The sequence below is a fragment of the Labrus bergylta genome, chromosome 16 (assembly GCF_963930695.1).
Source record: "Labrus bergylta chromosome 16, fLabBer1.1, whole genome shotgun sequence".
NCBI classification, from domain to species: domain Eukaryota; kingdom Metazoa; phylum Chordata; class Actinopteri; order Labriformes; family Labridae; genus Labrus; species Labrus bergylta.
In genome coordinates this window covers 11,533,288-11,559,272 of record NC_089210.1, presented here as the reverse complement: position 1 = coordinate 11,559,272, position 25,985 = coordinate 11,533,288, and the positions used below count along the sequence as shown (strand labels likewise).

At 41.5% G+C, this 25,985-nt stretch overlaps 1 protein-coding gene across 1 annotated transcript; it reads left to right on the top strand.

Moving 5' to 3' along the window:
* The first annotated feature begins 6,619 nt into the window (after nucleotides 1–6,619).
* cntnap1 (contactin associated protein 1) lies at nucleotides 6,620–25,597 on the top strand. The gene is made up of 24 exons (XM_065964962.1): nucleotides 6,620–7,012; nucleotides 11,355–11,456; nucleotides 12,011–12,204; nucleotides 12,483–12,636; nucleotides 13,000–13,203; nucleotides 13,315–13,499; nucleotides 13,614–13,763; nucleotides 13,942–14,203; nucleotides 14,923–15,072; nucleotides 15,155–15,329; nucleotides 15,536–15,642; nucleotides 15,738–15,860; nucleotides 16,250–16,453; nucleotides 16,550–16,706; nucleotides 16,781–16,908; nucleotides 17,009–17,182; nucleotides 17,294–17,512; nucleotides 17,626–17,865; nucleotides 17,967–18,210; nucleotides 18,389–18,512; nucleotides 18,932–19,025; nucleotides 19,122–19,352; nucleotides 19,442–19,486; nucleotides 22,993–25,597. Exons 1-24 carry the CDS (start codon nucleotides 6,952–6,954, stop codon nucleotides 23,190–23,192), a joined length of 3,927 nt encoding a protein of 1,308 aa, XP_065821034.1. The 5' UTR covers nucleotides 6,620–6,951; the 3' UTR covers nucleotides 23,193–25,597.
* The last annotated feature ends 388 nt before the right edge of the window (nucleotides 25,598–25,985 follow it).

Genomic DNA, 25,985 nt, shown 5'->3' with positions numbered 1-25,985 from the left:
CGAGGGAGTTGAAGTCATACTGGAACCAGCGAGGCAGAGGAAGATGTGGCATTGATAGGGATGAATTGTAAACCAGAGAAGATAAAGAAACAGGAAACTGAGACTAAACTTGGAGAGGAGACAAAACAATGTACAATGCAAACAAACAGCAGAGCTATGCTGTTCTCATATCGTCTGGTACTTTGACATCAAAGAGGAAATGAAAAACAGATATAGAGTCCCAGTAGATACTCCAGCTCATTATCTGCCGTGAGCGTAAAGACACAGAAAAATCGACTAAGTTCTATCAGTCCATACTTAAGGCAGTCCATACCAAAGTAATGTACAATTGACTCGTGGGTGTTTGTGAGCCAGAGCAGTTAACGGTTGTGGTTCTGTAGGTTTTAAAGGAAGAGAAGATAACTTATTGACAGTTAAGGAGTCTGGGCAGCGAGCCAAAGTCCCTCGGCTATTTTTAGGATGCTGACTGTGTGAAAGTGCACTCAATGCAGAATCGATGACACATTGCCAAATTCTGAACCTGTGCCGGATTAGTGTTGTCTGTGTGCATTTTGCATTTTGACACATACGTGTGCAGAAGTGTGCTTTTGCAGAGAAGTTCATTTATGTGAATAAATCAAGAGCAAAGAGTGCAGGACTCATTGTTGTATCTTGGCTTTCATAACTTATTAAATGGTGGGCTACATGGTGAACTACTCAGAGATGGACATGTCAGAAGGATTAATTGAGTCATTGAAAATGGCCTGCTGATTGTGAAGGAGTCTGGCTCTGTGCTTCTCTGCTGCAGTCACGCTTTTGTTTCCTGTGTTTAGATATCAGCCTTAAGAGTGGCTCCTAGCCGCACAAGCTGTATAATCACTGAATATGGAAAAAGTGCTCACTACTTTAACTCAATCTGCCCAGCAGCCCTTTATAAAGCAAATGTAAGTGAACTTATTTCCTTTAATCCAATGCATTTCTGTGATCTCCCTTACTTTATGAAAAGAAGCAAGAAAATCAAGGCTTTAGTGGCATGGAAGGGGAAGCTAATAAGTATTGCGTGTTGAGTTTTTTTTTTTGTTGCCCATTTATTAGTTGAGTTTAAAAGCTCAAAAAATATCTGTGGGAAAACATCAAAGTTGATGTGACACCTCCCACAAATGAGCTATTTATAGTGACTAGTTTGGCTTCAGAGACTACACAGCGAATGCAGTCTTCAATGCAGTTTCCTCTTTGTGGTATAAAGAGACATAACAGACAAAGATGGAGAGGAAACATGCAAAATATATATGCATATCTATATATATATATATAGATTCATTCATTCAAATGTTTTCTTTTTGCATTAAGATGATGTGAACAATCTCACTATGATCAATTCAATGAACACTTGAAAAATGGGAATTTTCTAGCTTCCTAGTTGAGTCAGTTGTTGATCTTGGATAACTCCTCTGCAATCAGGTTGGTAAAAATAAAACCTAAACATAATGCACGCAAACAAAGTTAGTTTAGTCCGGATCAGTTTTGCAGAATGTACAGTATATGACCATTTAACTTTCGGTATGTGTGTGTCTGCTTGTGAGTTGTCTCGTGTTTCCTTCAGGACTCTATCCAGGCTGTTGCTAGGAGCTGTGACCTCCACAAGCAACATTCATGGATGCAGAGAGTGAACCCTGCAAGAAGTAGGGCTGCATGTATTTTATTTCTGTAACCTCCCCCTACCCCAAACAAACTCCCCCTCACACTCAGTATACAGCAAACACCCTATACAGTGGCACATCAGGAAAAATGTTCACTTTTAACTGCTCATGATCTTAGCTCTAGTTTTGAACAGACGAGTTTCTGGTAATAAGAGCTAAGATATTTTTTTGTTACTTTTCACCCCCCCCCCCCCCCCCCCACCGTTTCAGAATAAAATCATTGCAAACAGGTTTTAAACACTGCAAAATAGACCTCCCGTCCTAGCTGCGCTGATTGCTGCCCTCCAGATGCACCAACCCCCTCCCCTGCAGCAGGACGTGAGTGGAGTGGGGCCCAGCACTGAAAGGACAAGCCGTTCTGAAGCGTCCCTGCCAAAGGTACTTTACTGGAGCTCGACTCCAAGGAACTGAGCTGGGGAGGGGAAGGACACAGTTTGGACACAGTTTGGATGTCTGGCGGGATATCTTAGAGTGTGTGTGTGTGCGTGCGTGCGTGCGTGTGTGTGTGCATAACATAGTGCAGTTGAAATGGACCTTAAGAATTCCTTTAGACCTTATCCTCTGTTAGATTGAAATACTTTCCAGTATTTATTTCCAGTATATATACTCTTACTGAGTATGAAGATAAGGCTTTGCTTTTTACACACGCACAGAGACGTATATGTTTATCCAACATGACCGCCTTTATGATTTGTAATTTGGCATGACCCTTTTCTTCCTCACTCATCGCCCTCCAAGCTGCAAATGTCATTCACCAGAGTCAGCAGTCACCATCAAACAAAGCTGAAAGGCACAGCAACAAAGGAGAGAAGACAGTGGGCAAACAAACTGGGAGGCAGACTAAATAACTGCGGCTTGTCTGCTGCATGAGGGAAACTCAACCCAGTGGTGAGTGTGTGTGTCACTTGCTTGGTTGGTCTGTGTGTGTGTGTGTGTGTGTGTGTGTGTCCATGTGTGTTCGTGTTGGCAGCAAACGTGAGAAACAAAAGTGTTTCAGTATCTCCACTAGGTCGCAGCTGTTGCCTGTATTTAAACTTAATGCAGGTGTCAGCACTGATCTCTTTGTGTCTTTGTGAAGCTGTCTTTGTGCTTATGTGTCCTCAGTAGATTAATCAAATATAAAACTGTATTCATGTGTTGAAAGATGGGGCAGTGATACGCATTGTTGTCATGATTTCTTACTTCAACACACAAGCATCACTTGGTTGTTTAAAGAGAGCAAAGTGGAATCTGATGAGAGCTTGGTTGGCTTAGTATTCCTGTGTTGTTGACCTGGCAGACACAAAGAATTACCCTTGGTAAGGGGACAGTGACAAGAATGGGAACTTTAAATAATGATAATCTTTTCTTATTCCTAACATTAACCAAGATCAGACTAAAAAGACTGATAATGGCTTGGTACGGCAGGAAGATCCCAACCTGAGGGATCTGGATTGTACTGCTGAATATTTCAGATTAGGCCAGGAGTGCAGGTTTTAATGGTAATTAGGATGCTTCCTCTTGCATCCAGCTAGATCGTCTTAGCACAGAGACAAAAAACGACGGCATTGCTCTGTCCAAATCAAATCTCAGATTGCCTGTTAGTGTGTTGGATCTTGTTTTTCTTAACATCAGATCAGTGTTTCTACACAACTTCTTAGCCAGCTCCAAGTGGAAAACACAAGTGACAACTTCCATTAAAAAAGATAGAAAAATAAACACCATTTTGCACATTTTCTCCCACCTTTTTTTAGAATCTAAGACTCTCAGCAGAAGCCAGGACAGTTGCACTTTTTTTTTTTTTGGTGAGTCCATTGTTGTGTCAGACGTCGAACAGGTTGTAGCAGCTGTCCTGGACACACCAGTTGAGCTAACACTGTGGGGAAATCTTCACAGGTGGGATCCCAGTCTGGGCATCTCCTGCTGGGCTTATTTTCAGCTGGGCTAGGCTCTCACCGGCAGGAGGTCTTTCCGTAGTATGGACACCTGAGAGCATGCAGGCTGCTTTAATAGCCCTGTTTACAGCAGCTCAACCGCCAGTACGCTAGGACATCAGGTTCCCATAGGTGCTGGCCAAAATAAACACCTGCCTCAGAGTCCAAGTAGAACACAATCTTGCTGAATTCTCCAGTTTCTGACACATACTGTCAAACCAGCATTTGTCAGCATTCCTCTGTTTTGTTTTTGACGTATCACATCCACAAAAATAAAGAAAGCCCTCATAACTCAAACTTTACGCTTTCCTTCATCCATCTTCAAGACAGGTAGCAGTCAGCCATGACAACAACATCAGCAAATTTAAACATCTCTGCGTGAGGCATAACATGAACCCTGTTTGTAAGAAGAAGTGTTTGTGTGCACGTTGTTGTGCCTTTGATGGTGTATGTCTACGAATGAGAATACCTGAATGTGAGAATGTGTGTGTGTTTTTTTTCGCTTGTAGCCTCAAGAGCATGTGGCACCCCTATGGAAAATACACATAATGCTTAACAAAATCCCCGTGAGAAACAAAGCCAGTGTGAGTCTCCACCTGTGTGTTTGTTAATGCATCTGTGTTTTTATTAAGAAGTTAGAGGAAGTCATTGATATTTTATAGTCTGCATGATTTTGTGTTTCATTTTGAAGTCTAAAATCTCTTGCTTAATTGCATTCTTCTAATTTATTTCAAATTAATTAGCTTAAACTAATGCCCTGCAAGACTCAATGTATTATCCCTAAGACATCAAGCTCAATCATGTATAATGAATGAACATGTTGTGGCATCAATTAAACATTTTCTTCAGAGTTTCAGAACAAAGTGTTGAATAGATAGAGAGAGAGAGAACATTGGACAGCAGTTTAGATGAGACAGAGATCCAAGTCTGAGTTTTGACTGACATCTAGTGGTCGAGTGTGTTTTGACTGCTGCTGCTGCTGCACCTGCAAAATGTAAATGAAGTTAAAATTAAAAAGGATGAAAAAAGAGCAGTGAGCCATATGGTGAGGACTGTTATCACTTTTGCAATTCATATTTCCTGTCACTACTTATTGACTAAATATGTTTCCAAGTAAACGTAACAGTTTCAAGATGGAATCCTTGATCTATTATTGAAATGTGGATCCTTAAAACAAGGTGAGGTGTCATAAAGCAATCAGTAAGTCATTCATATTGCCAGATGTGATGAGTGATTGAAGTGTAAAGTGAATTCATTTAGAGACACTTTAGGTGATTTATATTGTTTCTTGCCTTAATACAGTCTGATTTCATTGTAAATAAAAATGGATTAATGTCACTCTATTGGTAGAAATGATCAAGAGGATTTGGTCTATTTTAGGCATATTTTGTGGCAAAGAGGTTGCCAAAATCACCATGACCTTGAGATTTAAGGTCGAACATTGGAAAGCTGGAATTATATTTGCTGAAAATTCTCCCTCTGATGGCTCGGGATAATCAGTTTATCATTTGAGCCTTGTGTTGTTGTTCCCCCCCCCCCCCCCAGATGAGTAGTTTAACTCCAGCTGGGCTGTATTATGAAACTCTGAACAAGTCTGTCTCTATGGTTACCGTGAGGTCAAATGTAAAAGGTCAACAGGGGAACAGATGGCAACTCAGCCTAACCAAAGCCCGCACAAGAACGTCTAAGCTAGGTGCAGATGAGTGGGATGTTTGTAGCAATTATTAGAAGACATCTGATGGTTTAAAATGATGTAACCGTTATGTTGTAGTTTATCTGAGACGACTCGATAACAAAAAAACAAAGCGATCACTACATCTCAATTATTGTATGACAGATCTCATACAAGTCGTATGAGATTGATGCTTGTCGGTATGGCAGATTGTTTGGACAAACCTGCAAATCAACATAACTATAAACACTCACAAAAAATACACATCTTAATTTTCATGAGAACTTGATATATATATATTTATTTCAGCTTTGACTCAGATAAATTGTTATTTAAATAATAGCATCTAGACATTTTTGTACCTGTCGCTAAATGTAACCGACCTACCATGCAGTGCCTGTGGGTCATATCCGATGCCAGTTCCCCCTGCTGATTTGTTGTCCTACTTTACTCTCCCTTGTCATTTGCCATTGTCTTGCCCCTGCAGCTATAATTCTATACTCTTATAGTATTTTAGGGAAGAAGGGGGGGGGGGGTGCAATGGCTGGCAGGGAGCTTACAAACTGAGAATCTGATTTGATTGAAAACACGTTAAATCCCACGCTGGCCCAGGCATTCAATCTCACATCATCACTGACACACTGCCGTCCCATAAACCCACTTTTTAATCCTAAAGCCCTTTTTTTTTTTTTCTGGTCAATGTGCCACCCATCGCCACAAATCCCCCACTGCCTCAGTGTCATCCTGCCCCAATCCCATTTGTTTGTGTGTGTGTGTGTGTGTGTGTGTGTGTGTGTGTGTGTGTGTGGTTGCAGGGATGAGACTAGGTTCAGACACAGCTGGCATCATCATCCTGTAACCTGTTCACCACTGGGCTGATTTGTGAATGCACTCACATAAACTGAGTACCTGGACAAGGTCAGACAGACTTTACGCAAAACTGTGCAACTGCTGCTCTACTCTGACTCTCATCCTCTGTAGTTGTTCCGCTGATACGGGATACTAGGGACTTACATCCTACTTTGGTCCAGTACTGCGTTCCTGGAGAGAAAGACTTCTTCACCTCTTCCTCACTATAGTGAAGTGCATTCTTGGCCAGTTTGCAGCCTTGAAAAGTGTGCCAAGGGATGATATGAGATCCAGAAGAGAAGAGGATTATGTGTTTTGTGCTTTGGTGATTGGACAGCCTGGATGGAAGATTGTTGTTTTTAACCAGTCTCACAAGATTTGAGCTTAAGGACAATACTATTCTTAACTATTTGGGAGCAATACTCAATCTGCAGCGGACTGAAAAAGTTTTTTTTCTTCCTCCTCCCCTTTTCAGTCTCCTCTACATCTATTCTCTTCGGGGACCACGCCAACCTGGCCCACTGGCATTCTGCTAGTGAAGCACCTATATCAATATGTTGAACGATATCATGCAGGAGCCTCACCATTACATGACGGTCATGTGAATAAAACAATTTAAAGGATATAAAAGAAGAAGTGCGCGCTCTCGGCGAAGCGCAGCATCAGCACCAGCACCCGATGCGCGTCCCCGCCCCGGTAGAGGCTGCCCGACATCCCGGGAAGAGGAGTTGGAGCTGCGCGAGTTAAAGTTGGGCTAAAGGGGGGTGCGAGGATGCTGCGGAACAATCTACGATCTTATTAAAATATCCTATACGGAGAAACGTGTCCTAAGTGAAGGATGACTTGCAAAATACTGAGCATATGCCTCTTGTTTTTGGGTTTTCAACATTGCTCATCACGTAAGTCTTGTGAAACAGCAATTGTTCCATTTATTATCGGCTGCTAGTGTATCATTCAAATGCCTTAAAGTGTTTATACATGCCATTTCTGCTTATTGGTAAGGATATGATCATATTTTTTAGAAAAAGTTTACAACATTCGCTTTAGGATAAGTAGAAAATACCACTGGAGGGCAAAATGTAGCTTGAGGTGTTTGGATCTTTGAAGGGTAAATCACGTTGCTGCGAAACAAGACAGCATTAAAACACAGGTGATTGACTTTCACTGCTTTGTAAGTTAATGTGGGCATTGTTTTGTGGGATTCAAAAAAAAAAAAGTCTAGAAGCAGACCGCATCGGCCCTGCGGAAGGTGCGCACGGCGATCCCCATCGCGACTCCACTGTCTGCATTGCAGTGCTTCTCAGTCAGCACGCAAGTTTCTGCAGCGTGCAGCTTCAACTCTCGACTTCTCCCTAAAGCACGATGCTCTCAAAGAGTGATTTGCTGTTTGTAAAACAATAATCTCCAAATCGCGTTAACAGTGTGAATGGCTGATGCTCAAAATCCGCTAAGCACATTTTTTGCAGTGGCGTTAGAGAGAGCATGGTTCATCGTCCTGACCGGGACCAGCCCACTGCAGCACTTTTTTTTTTTTTTTTTGGGAAGCCTGTGTTTCCATCACCTGTCCGCACAGCCCGAAATCCTGCACGCGACGCGCGAGGATCCACCTTGCAGGGAGATCATCACGCGTAGCAAGATAAATGACTTCTGTGTTTAGTTGTGCAGAGGTGGGGTTGTGTTTGAGGTTAAAATTGGGCTAGGGGTAAAGGCACCATCCACCCTTTTTTATCACAGAGCTTGTATGCATACTAACGCTTTGTGTGATGTCAGTGGAGGATGTCCTCAAAGGGGCTTGGCAGGTCATTAACCCGAACAGTGCATTGCATGAGTTATTCATTTTGATATCAGTGGGATACCAGGAAAGAGGGATGCTGTGACTTGGATTTCTTGATAGTCATTTATCTGAAATTTAGGAATAAGTAACATTCACCACTATTTGAATGCGAGTTCGATTATCAGAGGCAACATAACTGAGTTGAAGAGATATAACACAGTTAACCTGCCCTGCACGATGGGAAACAAAAACTTAACCAAGTTTACAGTATTAGAATTTGATGTTTGTGGATCTACTTTGCATTGCATTTGCATACAAGACATAAAGGCATAAAATCCTGCCAGATGTTGTTCTATAATTTGAATCAAACTTTGGATAAAAAAAAAGGTTGCATAGATGCTGTGCTGCTGCTCACATCAGGAAACTTTCTTATGCTGGGAAGTGAATGATGATGTATTGCTGTGTTGAGAGAACTAACAAGTGAAGGACTACATCATATTTCAAGTGTTTGAATGAAGGTTTGTTTACCTCATGGATACATGAATGCTCCAGTAGAGGCCTGTGGGTTTGGTTTATTGTACATCCTGCTGGTGCATGATTGCAGGCCATAGGTCAACTTTATCTGCCATGTGGATGTGTACAGTGGAGCTGTGCCAGATTAAAATGGAGCCTCAGATCACACAGCACAGGGACTCAGTCTTGGATGGAGCAGAGGGTGTGTTGGTGTATGTTTGAAACAGGAGGCTGTCATGCATATGTATAAGTTTTATGCTTTCTGCATTCTGTCGTGGCCAGCCCATGAGACAGGAAACTGACTGGTACATGTGAGGGGAATTTTGCTATCCAGAGAAGGAGGGCTGTTTTGCTGTGTTTGAGTGAGCTGTCTTGTTTCTTTAGTCAGAGAAGAAGCTGTTTTGAGGTCTAAACTTAAGTCCAAATGTTTGTGTTTTTTTATCCAGGGGAGTGGTCAGACACCCCCTGCTGCGCTGCCTGCCTGGCCATGAATGATTTATTAGAACCCCTTTAACAGAACATGCTATATTTACTTCACCTATGCACTGTTTTGTTGCAGTAATTTGTCAATGATGTGTTGGTGGACAGCTGCAGTGAGCTGACATCTGCATACAAAGAGTTTCTGTCTGAGATCTCAGCTGCCACGCATCACGCATGCCAGTGACATCCAGAGGAGGAGCCTCTCTATACTGTATGCAGCCAGCAGTAATGATGTGTCAGCCTAGACAGTGCAGCCCACACTTACAGCAGACTGATGATTCAGCAAGAGTGCTGCTAGAGCTCCACACAGCAACACTGCTCCCCACAGTCTCTTGATAAATGGAGAAAGAGTATACTCTGTGTGGTGCAGAGAAGGGGGGGGGGCGGGGTTGCAGGAGCACATGGCAAGGGCTGAAAACCTGGTGACTGGATGCTCTGCACAGCATTCAGGTACACTTTAGCTACCGCAACATGACAACGCCCACATGGGAAGAGAGCGAGGCAGGAAGGGAGAGAGGGAAGTTAAAAAATAGCAGGATTATAATTAGTGAGAGAATGATGTAATGGGACGCAGTGAGAGCGGGAATGAGTGAATGCACTTGGGGGTTAAGATGGAGCCGGATCTGGGAGAATAGAAGCGTGACAATGAATTTAGGGGGTGTGGAGTGCGTGACAGTAAGGAGGAGCCGAGGAGTGGAGTGGCCTGGGTTAACCTGCTGCAGTCTGGGAATGTGCTGCTCCCCACATCTAAAGTCGAACTCCCTTTCTTTTAACTTCTAATTGAGAACTTAAAAGAAATCGATAAACATTAAGCCATTTACAGCAAATGAACTTTGTCTGCAGCGCTAAGCTTCTAAATATTATTGTTTGAAGAGCCACCAGGGCTGTGAATGACTTGAAAGGGCTTTTCAGTTTGGTAAGGGAGAGATGCACCAGAGATCTATTATCGACCCTCTGCAGCCCCAGCAGGGATTTCAGTATGACAGAGATGGTTTAGAAAGCCTCTTACGGTGGCAGACAAACGCAGAAAGTCAAGGTCATATCTCCCGTGCTCAGCATGTTTTCTCCACTTGACTGTGCAGAATGTCCTTGCACCAAAGGTAATAGAACTCATGCTCATGTAACCAAGTTATTCATGAGGCAGAAAACTATTCTTTCATTTTGTATTACGGCTTGCATGTTTCACGTCATTTAAGGCATTAAACAGCAATGGATGAAAGCCCTCTATGTTGTCATTCCTGCAGGGTTTGCTGTGATAAGTATTCTGCTCCCGGAAAAACTTATTTAGAATTTGAGTACATCCAGTACTCTTCCTCATCTTGCTCCAACTGCAGCCTGCATACTAATTCTGCTGGTGCTCGTGCTTCCAGCCACTGTATTCTGCCTTTCTTCTGTGCTCCATGACCTCTTTGAGTGTAAGAACAGGGATTAAAATGCCAGAATACTGTTTACCAGTAAACAACTCCAAATGTTAAAAGAGGATTATACTGATAAGGGAGGAGGAAAGCCTTTTGTTTACTATATAGTCCTATTTAAGTTGGTCTTGTGCACAATGGATCTAAAACATTCTTATTTATGTTTGTGTCTACCTTAATATTTAAAAGAACCATGTATATTTCATTTAGATATATATTTTTTTGCAGATCAATATTAAATTGTCTGATCTTCTGGGTGATTTAAAGAGCATACTTTGGCACTTAAAATGAGACAGTGTTTCTCTTGCAGCTCGAGGTGAGGGCATCGAGCATTTATCCTCAGCAGCGACAGGCCAGATTATGTTGAATTATGGTCATTTTTATTAGCTGGGGGCTGGGGAGCGAGCCTGAGCAGATGGGTGATGGTCCTATCAGTCTCATGCAGAATAGACTCAGTGTGACTTTGTTTTTCTTGCACATTGAACCTCAGTGCTTTTTCAAGAAAATTAACAGACTTATACAGAATGTACAGGCACTGACAGGCGTGTACACACAACAGTAATAGATTGCTGCAACATTATTATTATGTGACCGCAACATTGATCAACACAAGAATAGATCCATAGTTGTTTTTTTAAATAGGACGGGGGCGTTGTAAAAACTGCATGACGATAACAGCAGTTTTTCTCAGAGGATGGTGCACATTCAGTCGGCGTTAGTCGAGAATTTTATTTTCCAGTCCCACCCATCCCGTGATGAAATCATGATGCACTCTCAGTGAAGATGTCCTGATAGCTTGACAGATTTATATGCCTTACTGTGGAACATGAATCTGTGATCTCACACACCCATTTTTATTACATTGATACGGGTACATGTGTATCCTATCCAGTGGAGCACAAACGTGCCTCTAGTTAAGCTCAAAGGGTCTTTTCTTATTAAGATGTGCATCTGTGTTAGTCTCTGCTGCCCACATCTGAATAATAATGAAAAGTGCTGCATGAAAAACAGTCCTGTAATAACGCCTGACTCCCTGTGTTTTCTCTATCCTCACTTCAGAGGAATGTGTTGATCCGCTGGTGTCTGGGCTCTATGCCTCCTCCTTCCTGGCTTCCTCCAGATATAACTTTCTCTACTCTGCCAACTTCGCCAAATTGTATGGTAAGTTCCAAACTGTAGGGATGAGTTCATCCATGATTGTGCACCACTGACCTTCAGACCTCTCTAGTCGCAGATATTTTATCTTATTTTGGAAGTAGAAACATCTGCATACATCTACCTGCACCGACTTACGTAGATGTACTTTTATTAAGTTAACTTTGTGATTTGCATGTCAAAATGCCCATCATGACAAAATGCTACTTCCACTGTGGCAACACAATGAAATAACCACACTCAGAGTAGATGACGCTTTCAATTCCTTGGTGATCTTCTTTCAGCTATTTCAATTAGCTAACGTCCTTGTTATTTGCTAAACAATAGACCCGCAGTGTAAGTGCAGTCACATAAATGAATAGAGCTTTATAGTGGGTAATCTGCAAAACCAGAAGTGCAGTATCTTTAATCTCCCTGCTCTCTACATCTGCTCTCTAAATTGGATTCATGTTTAAAATGTCTGCCAGAAAAGACCTGTTCAGTTATTGTCACAAATGCATGAGTCATGGTTTCTGTATTTATTAAACCCCTATCAAGTCCATGTATCTTTCCCTTCTCAGGCAGCAGTGGTTGGTCCCCATCCCCCAGAGACAGACAGCCATGGCTGCAGGTGGACCTGGGCAGGAAGTATCGACTGCAGGCCATTGCAACCCAGGGGACCTTCAACTCGTATGACTGGGTCTCCAAGTACACCCTGCTGTACGGTGATAGACCAGACTCCTGGACGCCGTACATCATGCAAGGAGGAAACTCGGTAGGTTTCTCTGAGCCAGGGTGGTGGGGAAGGGATGAGGCAAGGATTAACCGGTCAAATGTAATCTTTACAGCTGATTCTCCAGTCAGTGTGTGCTCCATTATATTCACTGTCACTGGCACTGTAACAAGTCAGCACAGCATATTGTCTCTCTCCACACTGACAGAGCTAATCTCACCATCAGTTCATCTCCAGTCCCTTAATAAGACGTTAACACCGTCGCAGTGACTAAATAACTCTCTCCACTCTCTCCCTTGCCCGCTCTCATCTGTTTGCAGACGCTGCCTGGAAACTGGAATTATTATCAGGTGAAGAGGAATGTCTTCCATTACGCCTTTACTGCTAAACACATACGCCTACTGCCTCTGGCCTGGAACACAGAGAACGGAGGAAAGATCGGAGTGAGGCTGGAGCTCTATGGCTGCTCTTATGGTAAAACTCACTGACGGGGATTTACTGCCTCTGATTCACATCCAGGGACATTCTACAATCCCAACCCTTACTCATATTTGATAACGTGTCACTAAATTGAAGTGCAAGATATGTTCCTTGTTCAAAAATGACTAGGCTAAGGATCATCATTCACTAACTAAATGCCAACTTGTCTGAGAACTCCAGGAAATATGACATGTAGCGCTTACTCAGATAATCTGTAATCCCTCAAAAAATACTACATAAGACTCTGTATCTGTAACCTAATATGCACATTACCTAAAAAAAATGGGGAATATCTTAATACTAAATCTGCTGCAGTGATTTTGGAAATGTTGATTCATTTTGAGATGTTGTCCACAGATTCCTATGTGCTACAGTATAACGGGGATGACTCGGTGGTCTACATGTACCCTGGGAAGAGGTCCCGTACACTAGAAGACCACATTGCCATAAACTTCAAGACTTTGGAGCAGGATGGTCTGCTGTTACATAGTGAGGGGATTCAAGGTGACCTCTTCACACTGGAGCTCAAGAGAGGCCGTCTTTACCTGCACATCAGCCTAGGTAAAGTGAAACCTCAATATCATTTCAGCATCTCCTCTCATCACCTGAAGCTGGTTTAAGCATTTGTATTTTCCTCCTCTCGTTCCTGCCCTCTTTTTTCTTCTTCTTCAGGAAGCAGTATAGTACACAAAGTTAATGGGCGGACTACGCTGACTGCTGGCAGCCTCCTTGATAATCTACACTGGCACTATGTCACCATTAAGCGCTATGGTCGCCAGGTGAACTTCACAGTGGACAGCCATACAGTGACAGCCATCTGTAATGGAGAGTTTACACACTTGGATCTGGATACGCAGGTACTATAAATACAGTATGATCATTAACGCCTCTTTTCAAATATTACTTACCGGACATTTAATGTGCTTATTTGAATACTTGATGAGTGGGTGCCCTTTACACCTTTCTCTTAGTTATATGTAGGAGGTGTCATAGAGCAAAATTTGCCTCACCTGCCCACTACACCAAATTTCCGTGGCTGCCTGGAGAACGTCTTCATCAATGGTGTCAACATCATTTACAAGGCGAAGAGAGAAGAAGAAGACATCCGCATCCCACGCAAGGTAAAACCATTACTGCGTCTCTACAGCAGTTGAAGTCATGCTATCACTGTAATGATCGACTCCATTGTCTGTAGTAAGTCTTAAAATCATGTTTTTCTTTGCTCCCAGTAAAATATCAGTCACTGGAAATATTTTCGCCTTAATTAAAAAACATGTTTTTGTCCTTTTTCCTCCTCAGAAAAAGATGCACTATGCCTGCAGGGACATTCTGCTCAAACCGATGACTTTTGCCGGCCCAAACAACTACCTGCAGGTGCCGGGCTTCTTCAGAAGGCCTCGCATGTTTGTCAAGTTTAAGTTCCGCTCTTGGGACTACACAGGGCTGCTAATGTTTACACGCTTTGCCGATGACCTGGGTGCCCTCGAGCTGGGATTAAGTGAGGGACAGATCAACGTCACCATATTCCAGCCTGGAAAAAAGAAACTCCAATTTGCTGCAGGTGGGCTTATGTCATTTTTGGACCATATCAGAAAACAGAAAGAATCATCAGAATATTTTGAAATAAAAAAACTTGATGTAAATGACAGCTAATCACGTCTTTCCCTGCGAGTTACCACTGCTATGCTTTTTAAGCTTTCTTTCTATCGGCACATAATAGCAGCCTCAAGTGAGAAAGGTGGCACTTCAGAAGACCAAGGATTACTTTTTATTTGTGGTCTATGATGTAGTTGCTTGGTTTGATATTCATCTTTAGCTAACTAATCATGATCATTTTAAAGCTTTTACATTCTGCTTGATTTGATTAGAGTGTGAAAATGATCGTCAACATTAAACCCTTAAATGCTATGACTTCATATCTTTCTAAAAGGCTATACTTGTTTGCAGGTCATGTTAGTTTGTGCAGCTTATATAACCGCAGATAAATCACTGTTTAGTCATTCCTTAAACATTTGCTCTCGTGTATTTTCTTCCTGTGAAGGCAAACCTCCACACTCTTTGGATGTTAAATGTAGCGTCAGAGCTCTTTTTATAGTCCTGTGCGCAAAGCCTGGCAGCCCTGCCATGCTTTGTCTTGGCTGCTAAGCTGTGATTGGAAAATCCTTTCCGTTTGTTGGGTTTAGCTGTTTAATTTTGAATAGATGCTGTTCATTGCATGTTATCTCTGAATGGAATATTGTTTCAGACACATTGCATGACTTGAATTTCTCCAATCTCTAGGGTACAGACTAAATGATGGTTACTGGCACTCAGTGGATTTGGCAGCGAGAGACAATCTGCTAACACTCACAATTGATGAGGAGGAGGGCTCTCCACTAAAGATTACTAACCCTTTCATGATTCGAACTGGAGACCGCTACTTTTTTGGAGGTGAGAGAATGACTTAATAACTCCTAAAATCAACTCACAAATCAGTGCTTTCCAATTCATGCATTTGCTTCCGTGCACTCAGGCTGTCCCAAAACCAATAACACGATACGGAAATGTGAGACCAAGCTGAACCGATTCCATGGTTGTATGCAGCATATTTTCATCGACAATGAGCAGCTCGATATCGACATTATTCTGCAACGACAATGGGGTCGCTATGCAGAGCTTCTGTTGGGCACCTGTGGCATCACTGACAGGTTAGTCATATCACCTAATTTCCTATATGTAGCATGAACCAGTCAAATGTAATTCAGCAGTATATTGAAGCTTAATGATAGAATTTATAGATATAGAAATTAGTTTTTACCTCATTAACCCTCACCTCAAGGCTCTCTTAAGGCAGAATTTGGAAATAAATGAGATCGCCCCTTTGTTTCATGAAAATGTTCTGCTTTGTCTACAGATGTACACCAAGTCCATGTGAACATGAAGGCAGATGCATCCAGTCGTGGGATGACTTCATTTGTCTGTGTGAGAACACAGGCTACAAAGGAGAAGTGTGTCACATGTGTAAGTGCAGTAATAAGTGTTCCTTTTATAGGATATTACACTCGGCCTGTGCTGTAATTCATCTTAATCATAAAAATCATTGATTTCTTGATCAGCGGTTTATAAAGAATCATGCGAGGCCTACAGACTCAGCGGCAAGTATTGGTCCGGAAACTACACCATCGATCCTGATCTCAGCGGGCCGCTCAAACCATTTGAGGTGTACTGCAAAATGAAGTGTGAGTCATCTCTGTCACGGAGAAAGTACAGCTTCATCAGCAGTGTGTTCAGTGTTTGCATGAATCTTCTTTGAGTTGTTAATTAAAAAGTCAAGGCAGCTTATCATATTCCTTTAATGAGAAATGTGTGCTGAAGTTTCATGGGAACTGAAAGGCATTAAAACACAGGCTGTTCCTTTGTGTCTAATCTCATATATAATACAATACATTTCACTTGTCATCACTTTTACTATTATTCCCTGCAGTGACATTCTTTTAACATGAATTAACTATGGCATATCTCAATTCAGAGAACTTTATTTATCCATTAGGATTTCCCTGTGTCAAAACAGCAGTGTAAACACAACATAAAGCTCCTTTTTAGAATAATCTGTCATGCCTCTTCACAGCATATAAAGCCTGGACAGTGATTTTAAATGATCGAGTGGATGGTACCAAGGTGACTGGGAGTTCAATAGATCGGCCCTATATAGGCAACGTCAACTACTGGAACGCCTCCTGGGATGAAGTCAGTGCTTTAGCCAACACCTCCATCTACTGTGAGCAGTGGATCGACTACTCCTGCTACAAATCCCGGCTCCTCAACACCCCCAGTAAGTAGCATCAGTGAGTTTATGTATGATTTCCTTACATAAAACCTGGAAGATAGGAAACTTAAATCGCAAATGAAAACTATATTTTTAAAATAGATGGAAGACCTTTTGGTTACTGGATTGGTCGTAACAATGAGAGTCACTATTACTGGGGTGGAACTTTCCGAGAAGTCCAGATGTGTGGCTGTGCCATCAACCAAACCTGCACCGATCCCAAGTTTCAATGCAACTGTGATGCTGACTACAGACAATGGTAAGAGAAACCCAGAGCAGGTTTCATCTGTGAAGCTGAAGATGAGTTCCTTACTCCTCCCCTGTGGCTTTCAGGTATTCCGATAAGGGCTACTTGGACTTTAGAGACCATCTGCCTGTGAGGAGAATTGTGGTCGGGGACACCAACAGGACTGGGTCAGAGGCGCAGTTCACCGTTGGGCCCCTCCGCTGCCATGGCGACAGTAATATGGATTGTTCTCACCTCATGTTGTACACTGTGTCTGAAGGGTTAAAGGTTGTGTCTTTAACAAATACATGTTTATTTTTAATGTTTTTCGACAGGAAGCATATGGAACACCATCGCTTTCACTAAGCCCACCTACATCACCTTCCCCACCTTCAGGCCTGGCACCAGCGCTGACATCTCTTTCCATTTCAAAACCTATCGTGACCATGGCGTCTTCCTGGAGAACTCCGATGACCAACTTCGGAACTTCATCCGAATAGAGATGAATAGTAAGTTAGCTCACAGGAATAGGCATTGATCTTTTCTACTGATGTGATTTAAAGACTGAAGAAATATAATCTGTTTTTAATGTTTACTTCCATTTCTTCTTTCCTCTTCAGCAACTCACAACCTCTTATTTATATTCATGGTTGGTGATGGCATCCTCAATGCCACACTACGCTCGCCTGTACCGCTTAATGACAACGAGTGGCACTTTGTTCAGGCAGAAATTAACGTGAAGCTGGCCCGCATCAAGGTTGACTATCAGCCTTGGGCTGTAACGCGATTTCCAGGTCAGACCTTCGTCACCATGAAGTTTACACATCCTATCCTAGTAGGTATGTGGACAATTTGGATTTTAAAACTGCATGACCCAAACTGTACTTAAGGCATCCTCTCTACAACTTTGGATGATGATGAATAACCATTAACACATGGTCTTTGTCTTAAGGTGCTGCCAACCGCACGCTGAGACCTTTCTTGGGGTGTCTGCGAGGGTTACGGTTCAATGGTGTTCCTCTTGATCTAGAGGGCAAAGTGAATGAAGAACAAGGAATAAGGAGGAACTGCACTGGACAGTGTCTGAATGCTACTATACCATGCCGAAACAGCGGCCAATGCATTGAGGGCTATGCTTCCTACACTTGTGATTGTAACAACACAGCTTTTGATGGTTTCTACTGCCATAAAGGTGATTTCAAACTTGTTTCTCACCACTTATTCATTGGAAAAGATGTAGATATCTAATTTAATTATGCTTTTTTTTTTTTTTTTTTTTTTTTTTTTTTTAAGATATTGGAGCCTTCTTTGAAATCGGGTCTTGGCTAAAATACAACATAAGAAAAAAGCCTATAACAGACGAAGCAGCATGGGCAAACTGGATCGACCCTCACTACGACAACTTTAGCCTGGGCTACAACGACACAGCAGATGACATCGAGTTCAGTTTCAGCACAGTTCACGCGCCAGCTGTGTTGCTCTACATCAGCTCCTTTGTCCAAGACTACATCGCTGTCATCCTCAAGACTGACGGTAGGTAGAAAAAGCTTGGAAATATTTTGTCTGAGAATGTTAAAACTGGAATTTTGAGCAGGATTACATTCGAATAGCAGGAGATTCTTTTTATTTAACTGTGATTAAACTAGCCCTGTTGATGTCATCTCCTTTACAATAACAATATTGTTATTATTTTGTTCCTCCTTCTCCACAGGTAGTGTAGATCTGAGGTATAAGCTGGGGCTCATAACACACAAGTACCAGCTGACTCACCGTAACCTGGCAGACGGATACCCCCACTATGTCAACATAACCAGACACAACAGAACCATCAAAACACAGGTTCATGTCCTCCCTGCTGTCACTGTGTAAACTCTGATCTATGGTTCATGTTATATGGTTTATGGACCGTATGTTAAAAAAACAATAAAAAAATAAAATAAAATAATGTGTTAGGTCTGGAAAAACCAGACTGTTGTGCTAGCACACAACATTTCCAACAAGACAACAAGAGGAACTATCATGTCTGTATATTACAGGAAGACAGTGATTCATTCATTGCAACACATTGATTTAGTAATTGTTCACATTAAAAATCAAACCTGACTTTTCAAAGCATTATTCTGTTTGAAAGTATTCATAACACCTGTTATATTATGATTATTAGTTCTGCTAGTTGATTAGTATGCAGATGCAATTTTTCATTCCTTGGATCAATTCCCTTTCTGTGAAGATGATCACTTATTTTGTCTTGCCCACAGGTGGATTATATGGAGCCTATAGTTGAGAAGATAACACTAGTGGAGGATGCCAGGTTTGATTCTCCAAAGTCCATGTTCCTCGGCAGAGTGATGGGTAAGAATTTGGTTTTAACTTGTGGATGCAGGAATTCATGCTGCTGTCATGTAAGAATGTACATCAATGTTGCATTGTTTCCTTGTGCTCTTTCAGAGGTTGGAGACATTGACTACGAGATCCAGAGGCATAACGCTCCCGGCTTCATAGGCTGCATATCTGGGGTGAGGTACAACGTCTACGCCCCTCTGAAGGCTTTCTTCCGACCCAATGAAACAGACCCTCCGGTAACGACGCAAGGCTACGTGTCTGAATCTAACTGTGGCGCTTTCCCTCCTATTCTGGGTTATGTACCTTGGGAAGTAGACCCCTGGTTTACTGGCATAGGTGAGTTTAAAGTCCCATAATGCATCAGTAAAAAACAAAATTTTTGTAACTTGTGTTCATTCACTTATTTGTGTACCTCTCTCCCTCAGAGTATTTTTATATCCATGATGACTTAGGATTGTTTTGGATAACAGGTAAGGTCACTCTTTGTTCTCTTCTTATTATAATGGTTTGCTTCTCTTCTGTATTTTCTGTTAATGTTACTCTACAAACACAACTAGTGCACCTTCCGTCTGACTCAGTGCGTTTCAAAACATGACCATTAATGTGACATTAAGCTTTTTTTATTCAGTCTATTTTGAAGCACTGCTCCTGTTTCTCTCCTGTCCTAGATAACACAAATCAGTCCTTTAAAGGTTTTTTACTTTTTTTTTTCTAAAATCCTTTAATCCTAAATTAGAGCAGGGTTGTCAGATTCCAAAGTGGGATTTTGTATGTTGTTCAAGCTTTCGTCTGAGAGCTCAAATTTATTACGAGAGACATAACCTCCTAACCCCCCCCCCCCTTACCACCCCCACCACTAACACACACACCCACACACTCATCAAAAAACAAACCAGACATTCTTAATGTGTTACTATCAAACTGAAGATTAAATTTGATTCCATTCAGATCAAATCTATTTTTCTATCAACTTGAGTATATGAGTGGATTAAATGACAGTAAAATAAACCTTTTTGTCTTTGCATAGAAACCAATATTCTTAATTTTTAAATGTCCGCTATGTTGTTAGACCTTTACATTTGTATACATCACTTATCCCAAAATAGATCATATACATTACATACTGAACCTTAAACAATAATGTCATTATGTATCTATCCCACCAACAACCATTGAATAGTGCAATGACAGAAGACTTTTCCTTGTTGATAGATGCTTCAGTGTATCATACAGATTCAGAGGTGTTAATACAGGACATCAATATGTTGCATTTAAGATCGGTGCACTGTACAGGGAACAAATGTCTGTGTTAGTGATCTCCTCCAGCCTTGTGCCAGGTGCAGTATGTATTATAAACATCATCAACAGAGCTGGTCTGTTCTCTAAATCCACTTAAGTTTATAAGCCTGAGGGGCCCAGGCTTCTCCCAACATGCATTAGCAGTTAGGCGAGGAAACACTGTGGACACTTTTAAAGACAGTTACACTGTAAAAACACTGACTGTCAAACAAAGCACACCTATAGGCAAAGTAATGTCTGCAGTTCACCTGACCCACATGTCAGGAAACAGGAAACCAAAGCAAAAGCAGAGAGAATATTCAAACTATAGTGAGAAAGACCTGAAGTCTAAACCGTTAGTTGTGAGAGTACAGCTTCAACTACTTAAAAATACTTCTGGTTAAAGGGGCTTTCAGGAAGCTAAAGGAAGCTGATCACAGGCAAGAACCCATCAGTAATTTGGGATTCTGACTTGACCTTTTAAAATGAAAATGGAACATTTTATGTACTCCAAAAAAATCCAAGTAGCACGGGTCCTTACCAAAACATAAACATCAGAGCACATTACCGCAGTTAAAAAAATCCTCATCGTGGTATAAAAGGCATGGCCCCATTGACAGTATGGATAATGGATGTGGCCATCGCAACGTCATCCATGGGCCGACCTCAGCCTTAATGATACCTTGAGTTCAGTAACTTGATTTCTGGGTAGTAAGTAACCCTATTTGGACGAGACAGTGGCACCAGAGCAGATTGAAGGCTTGGCAAACAGAAATGTGCTTTCATCAGTCTAAAAAGGCAAAGACAGCCTCTGAAAGAGAACGTTTGATAACACAAACCTTGTTACTTTAGAGAACAATTTTTCTCATAACTGCAGCCCACTCTCTTCTCTACAGGGAAAAAGCAATAACAATCCTGACTCTTTGCACATCAGTCAATGTATGAGAAACACCTGCAGCTAAGGAGATAGGTACAGTCAACGAGCCCAGCCACTTCAACAAGCTAATTAATGCCAACATGCAAAAATGTATCGATGCTGGATTATCACGCCCCGAAAGGCAGAGGCACAGACTTGTTGGATGTTTTGTTAGCACATACAGCAAGTCAAATTATTTATACCATATTTCCCTTAAAAACTCCATCAAGACTAAAGCACTATTGTCAGTTACTGAATTAGACAAGGTGATGTCCATTAGAGAGCTAGCAGCATCCACATGTCACTTAAAGCAACCTTGCCCCAAATGATGCATTATTTTATGCTTTTATGAATGTTTAACTTGTGAGTAATTCAGCACCAATTACGTTATCTATAGCATATATCTACATAGTTAGGCTTCTTAAAAGAGGCCCAAATGGGATTGAGTTTTCTTTATGTGCAAGCCTCAAGTGGCCACGTGAGGAACTGCAGTTTTAAGCCTTCACATATTGGCTTCATTTCTTAGCCTCTAAGGTTGCAGCATGGCTTTTATATGAAATAATGATCTTAATATACAAACCCAGCAGACCTCCCAAAAAGCACCATCTGTACCACGTCCCGAGAGCATACTCTGTTTTCATTCTGTTATCAATTCCATATTCACACACTCCCACACCTGTGACCACATCACCCCCCTCCTTCATAACCTCCACTGGCTCCCCATCCCCAAGCGTATCCTCTTCAAACTCTGCATAACCTCGCTCCCCCTCTACCTGTCTGAGCTCCTCCACTAGCATACTCCCACCCCCTGTCCCCCCATGCAGGACTAACCATTGGTCCTGGGGAGGTGGGGCCTTCTCCATTGCCGCTCCCAACCTCTGGAACTCACTCCCAAAAACCATCGCAGACTCCCCCTCCTTCCTCACCTTCAAGAAATCCCTAAAAACTCACCTCTTCAACATCGACTACAACCAACAAACTCATCCTCCTTCTCTTACATTCTTTCCATATTGTATTGTTTTCACTCTTTTGTCTTGTTGTTATTCTTTGTTAGAGCATCTTTGAGTTTTCAGAAAAGCACTGTAGAAGTCTTATGTATTGTTATAATAAAATATACCTAATCTGATATTCCGAGCACTCAGGATGTTTTAATTTGGTTTGGCATTCTCACAAAATGATTTTCTCTCTTCCTCTCCATTTCCATTGCTCTTATGATGTAAACACGTCCTCTCTCCAGCTGTTTAATTGTTCTGCCCTTTTTTTCTTTATTGTGTAACTGATATGAGCCCTCCTTTCTTTCCCCCTGTGAAGCACTTTGGTCTGCTGTATGAGAAGGTTCTTAAACATACACAGAAAGACAGAAATAATACAAATAGAAAGGACTTGCTAATGCTACCGGTGTCCACTTGGCTGAACAGACTAATAAAAAAACAGCACCAGAAATTACCTCTCAGAACTAGAAAAAGAAATATAAATTACTCACATAGTACTTGCTAGTGTATGCCTCAACAAGAAGTTGAAGACCATTTGCAAGAGGCAGTTTGGACTGAAAACTTGACTTGCATGTTTAAGGACAGTGATTCTGGGACTGCACATATCTTATTAAGATTGTAGAAAATTCCAGTCACAGCTTCACCAATTCCAACAATTTGACTGATATAAGGTAATAATAAAGCATTAAAAACTCAGTTTGAAGTGCCTGCTCCTCATCAGTATTCTAGGAGTGCCTCTTCCCTCATTGTGTTACAGATTAACTCTGACTGTGCTATTTTTATCCCGCAGTCATTGTCATCCTGGCGCTGCTCCTGCTCTTTGGAGGCCTGTACAGCATCTACGTCTATGCGTATCAGCAGAAGGGCAGTTACCGCACCAATGAACCCAAGAACCTGGAGTCCCCAAGCAGCGCCAGGCCGCTGACCGAGACTCTGAGGAGAGAGAAAAAGAACCTTCCAGAAATTGAAGAGGAGTTCAGGAGCGACTAGCGTCACAGGACCTTTGGGGAAGTGGGCGGGGGTTCGACTGGGGGGTTTGGGGAGAGGGAAATAGCACTTACAACAACCACAGATACCCGTTTTATGTTTTCAAATTCCTCATTCTTTTTTTATATATATTTTTTGTTTTTTGTTTTTCTGGCTGAGTGGGATCTAATGCCTGGTGCTCTACATAGTATGTATTTTGGTAAGGGTTTAAAAGTTCACATCAAGCCCCATGTTGCGTGAGAAGCCAACAAGTCTCACACTGTATCGCAGGGTGAAATACTGAAGTGCCTCATCTAAGCCAGCTTGATCTGAATTAACCATAATAGCTTATTCAGATAGGGTTTAGATTTGACACTGTGGATCACAGGACCATGAGTTTAAGGTATTCAGACTTGTATGAATACATTTTGTTTTTCCTGAGCCATTTTTGAGACTGATTAAAGCTAAAAAAGTATCTAACTGTATAAACTATAATGACATCTTAAATATACCTTTTAATGACAATCTCTCGTGGAGCAATTTTTGACAACAAAGCTCGTAATCCATGAGCTCATCTGCAAACTGAGACAGTGCAACAAAAATCCAGATGACTGAAACACAACTGAATAAAAACAACAAACTTAATAGAGAGCATAAGGACAAGCATGGAGCTTTGAGATGTTAAGCTTTGAGATGACACATACTCAGATTGTTAAAGGTATATATGCTTATATTTGTTGTATTGCAGCCTATAACAGTGCATTACCTATACAGAATGGCACATGTAAGTGGTTTCAGAATTGCTTAAGTGTCAGTAGATAGCAGCTTTGCCAATAACAGTGTGCTCAGAACACATTCTCAAGGATGGGGCTTTAGAAATGGGATTGTGTCATTTGTACCTTTTTGAGAGCTAACAGACAGTTGTACTGAAGAATCAAAACTAACGTGGGAGTGATAATGCCCGAAAGGACAATATGACCCTGATACCAAACTTCTCATTCTGTCTTAAATCTGGTAGCTTATTTTATAGTCGAGATGTCAAACACTGGTGCCACTGAGTGTTTGACCTTGCAAACATCTGTAACAACGGTCGAAGAAAACCCCCAAAGTTTTCTCGCATTCTTTTCTCACACACAAGACTAAAGATCTTTCAGAAAGAACTGTTTCCTATGGCCATGTGGAGAAGCATCAACACAAACACGAGTGCACACACACAAAACAACATAATGTACAGAGGACCACAAGAGTGTAAATGCATATCTTTACCCTCCAACTCATACTGCTAGAATATTTTTGCATCACGCTGTAGGACAGCAGCGGGCCACGCAGTCCTTGCTGCTGCTGCTGCTGCTTGTTTAGCTGCTTTCAGTGGAAAGTTAAAAAAAATTGTACCTTTAGTCTGATGAAATTTCCTCCTTGGCAAGTTGAAATTTCATTTTATCTGTTGCAACCAAAGCTTAGGTCTTCCATCGCTCACTGCAGCACTTCTTGATACTAAAAAGCACTATTGTCTATGTGAAAAAAAAAAACACTTGTAACATATTAGCTATGCATTTGTAGAGCATGAGCGCACTTTGCAGTACCATGCAATAATATGAGCTTCTTCCAGCCACCAACGATGTTATCGTCTCAGATTACTTTGCTGATGCACAATAGCAAATAGGGTGTAATAAGTGAACATGTGAATATAAGTACAATGTGTTAAACAACCTTTATAATGCTATGGTTTATATGAGACAGGTTAATAGAGTTACATAGAGTACCTTGAATGTAAATCATTTGACTCTGTATTGTATGAGCAGACACTACACATGTTCTCATTGTAGGCTGCTTAGCACTGAAAGTAAAATATCTCATGGTAGCTTCTTCGAACGCTCAGGAAACAGAAAGTACTTAGAAACCTCACAAACTCCACATTGTTTTATTTCTGTTACAGCTGGGCCTAACTGTGCAAAGTGTACAGTCAAAGAATGTAAAGTAGATGTGAAAACTGCAATTAAAGGCACGATTTGCTAGTAAGATATGAAAATGTACAGATCCGGCCAAAGATAGCATTTTCAGGCTTTAGTTTTAAGAATGATGTAATGAGATGAATGATAATGAAAAGTGGGCAAAGTTTTTTTTATTCAATGGACAATCACCATGCAAAGTTCATATTAGTCATAAGCCAACATGCTTGAGTCAAATATGCTTTGTTGCCTAATAGGGAAAGTGTCGACTTCAGTGTTGTATAATGTATTCTCTCATTGTATTCACTGGTAAACATTCAGCTTAGCAGTGTCACCTCATTGTCACTCACTATTAATCATGCGTGGTCCCTGGAGTGTGTGTATGTGCGACTGACTGGATGTGTAGGTGTTTGTGTATTCATTTGCCCAGCAAGATTCAGCCTGCTGGTGTTAAACAATGACTCTCATGTAAAAAAATAATAATAATAAAATACAAAAAAAAGCTAATGTGCACCGTTGCCAACCATCCAACTCACTTATTGTAGTGCACCAACAGAGTTACAGTGAGAGAGGAACACGGCTAGGTGTAGCTTAGAGAGGCTTCTCAGTGTTCTGAAAGGTACAAGCACGTTAAATCAGTGCATATCCTAAAATCTCCTTACTGCATCAGAGGGATTAAGATAAAATGGCCACTAGGGGGAGTAGGTGAAAAGGATGTTGTTAGCTCGACAGGGTATCTACTGATTTAAAGAAAAAGTCAGATGTGTGAAGTGCTGTTAAATTCTCTTTTGTCAAAGCAGTGGAAAGTTCAGAAATGAAATACAGTACAGAATAAATTCAGTTGGAGTGATGACTATCAAGTAACTGT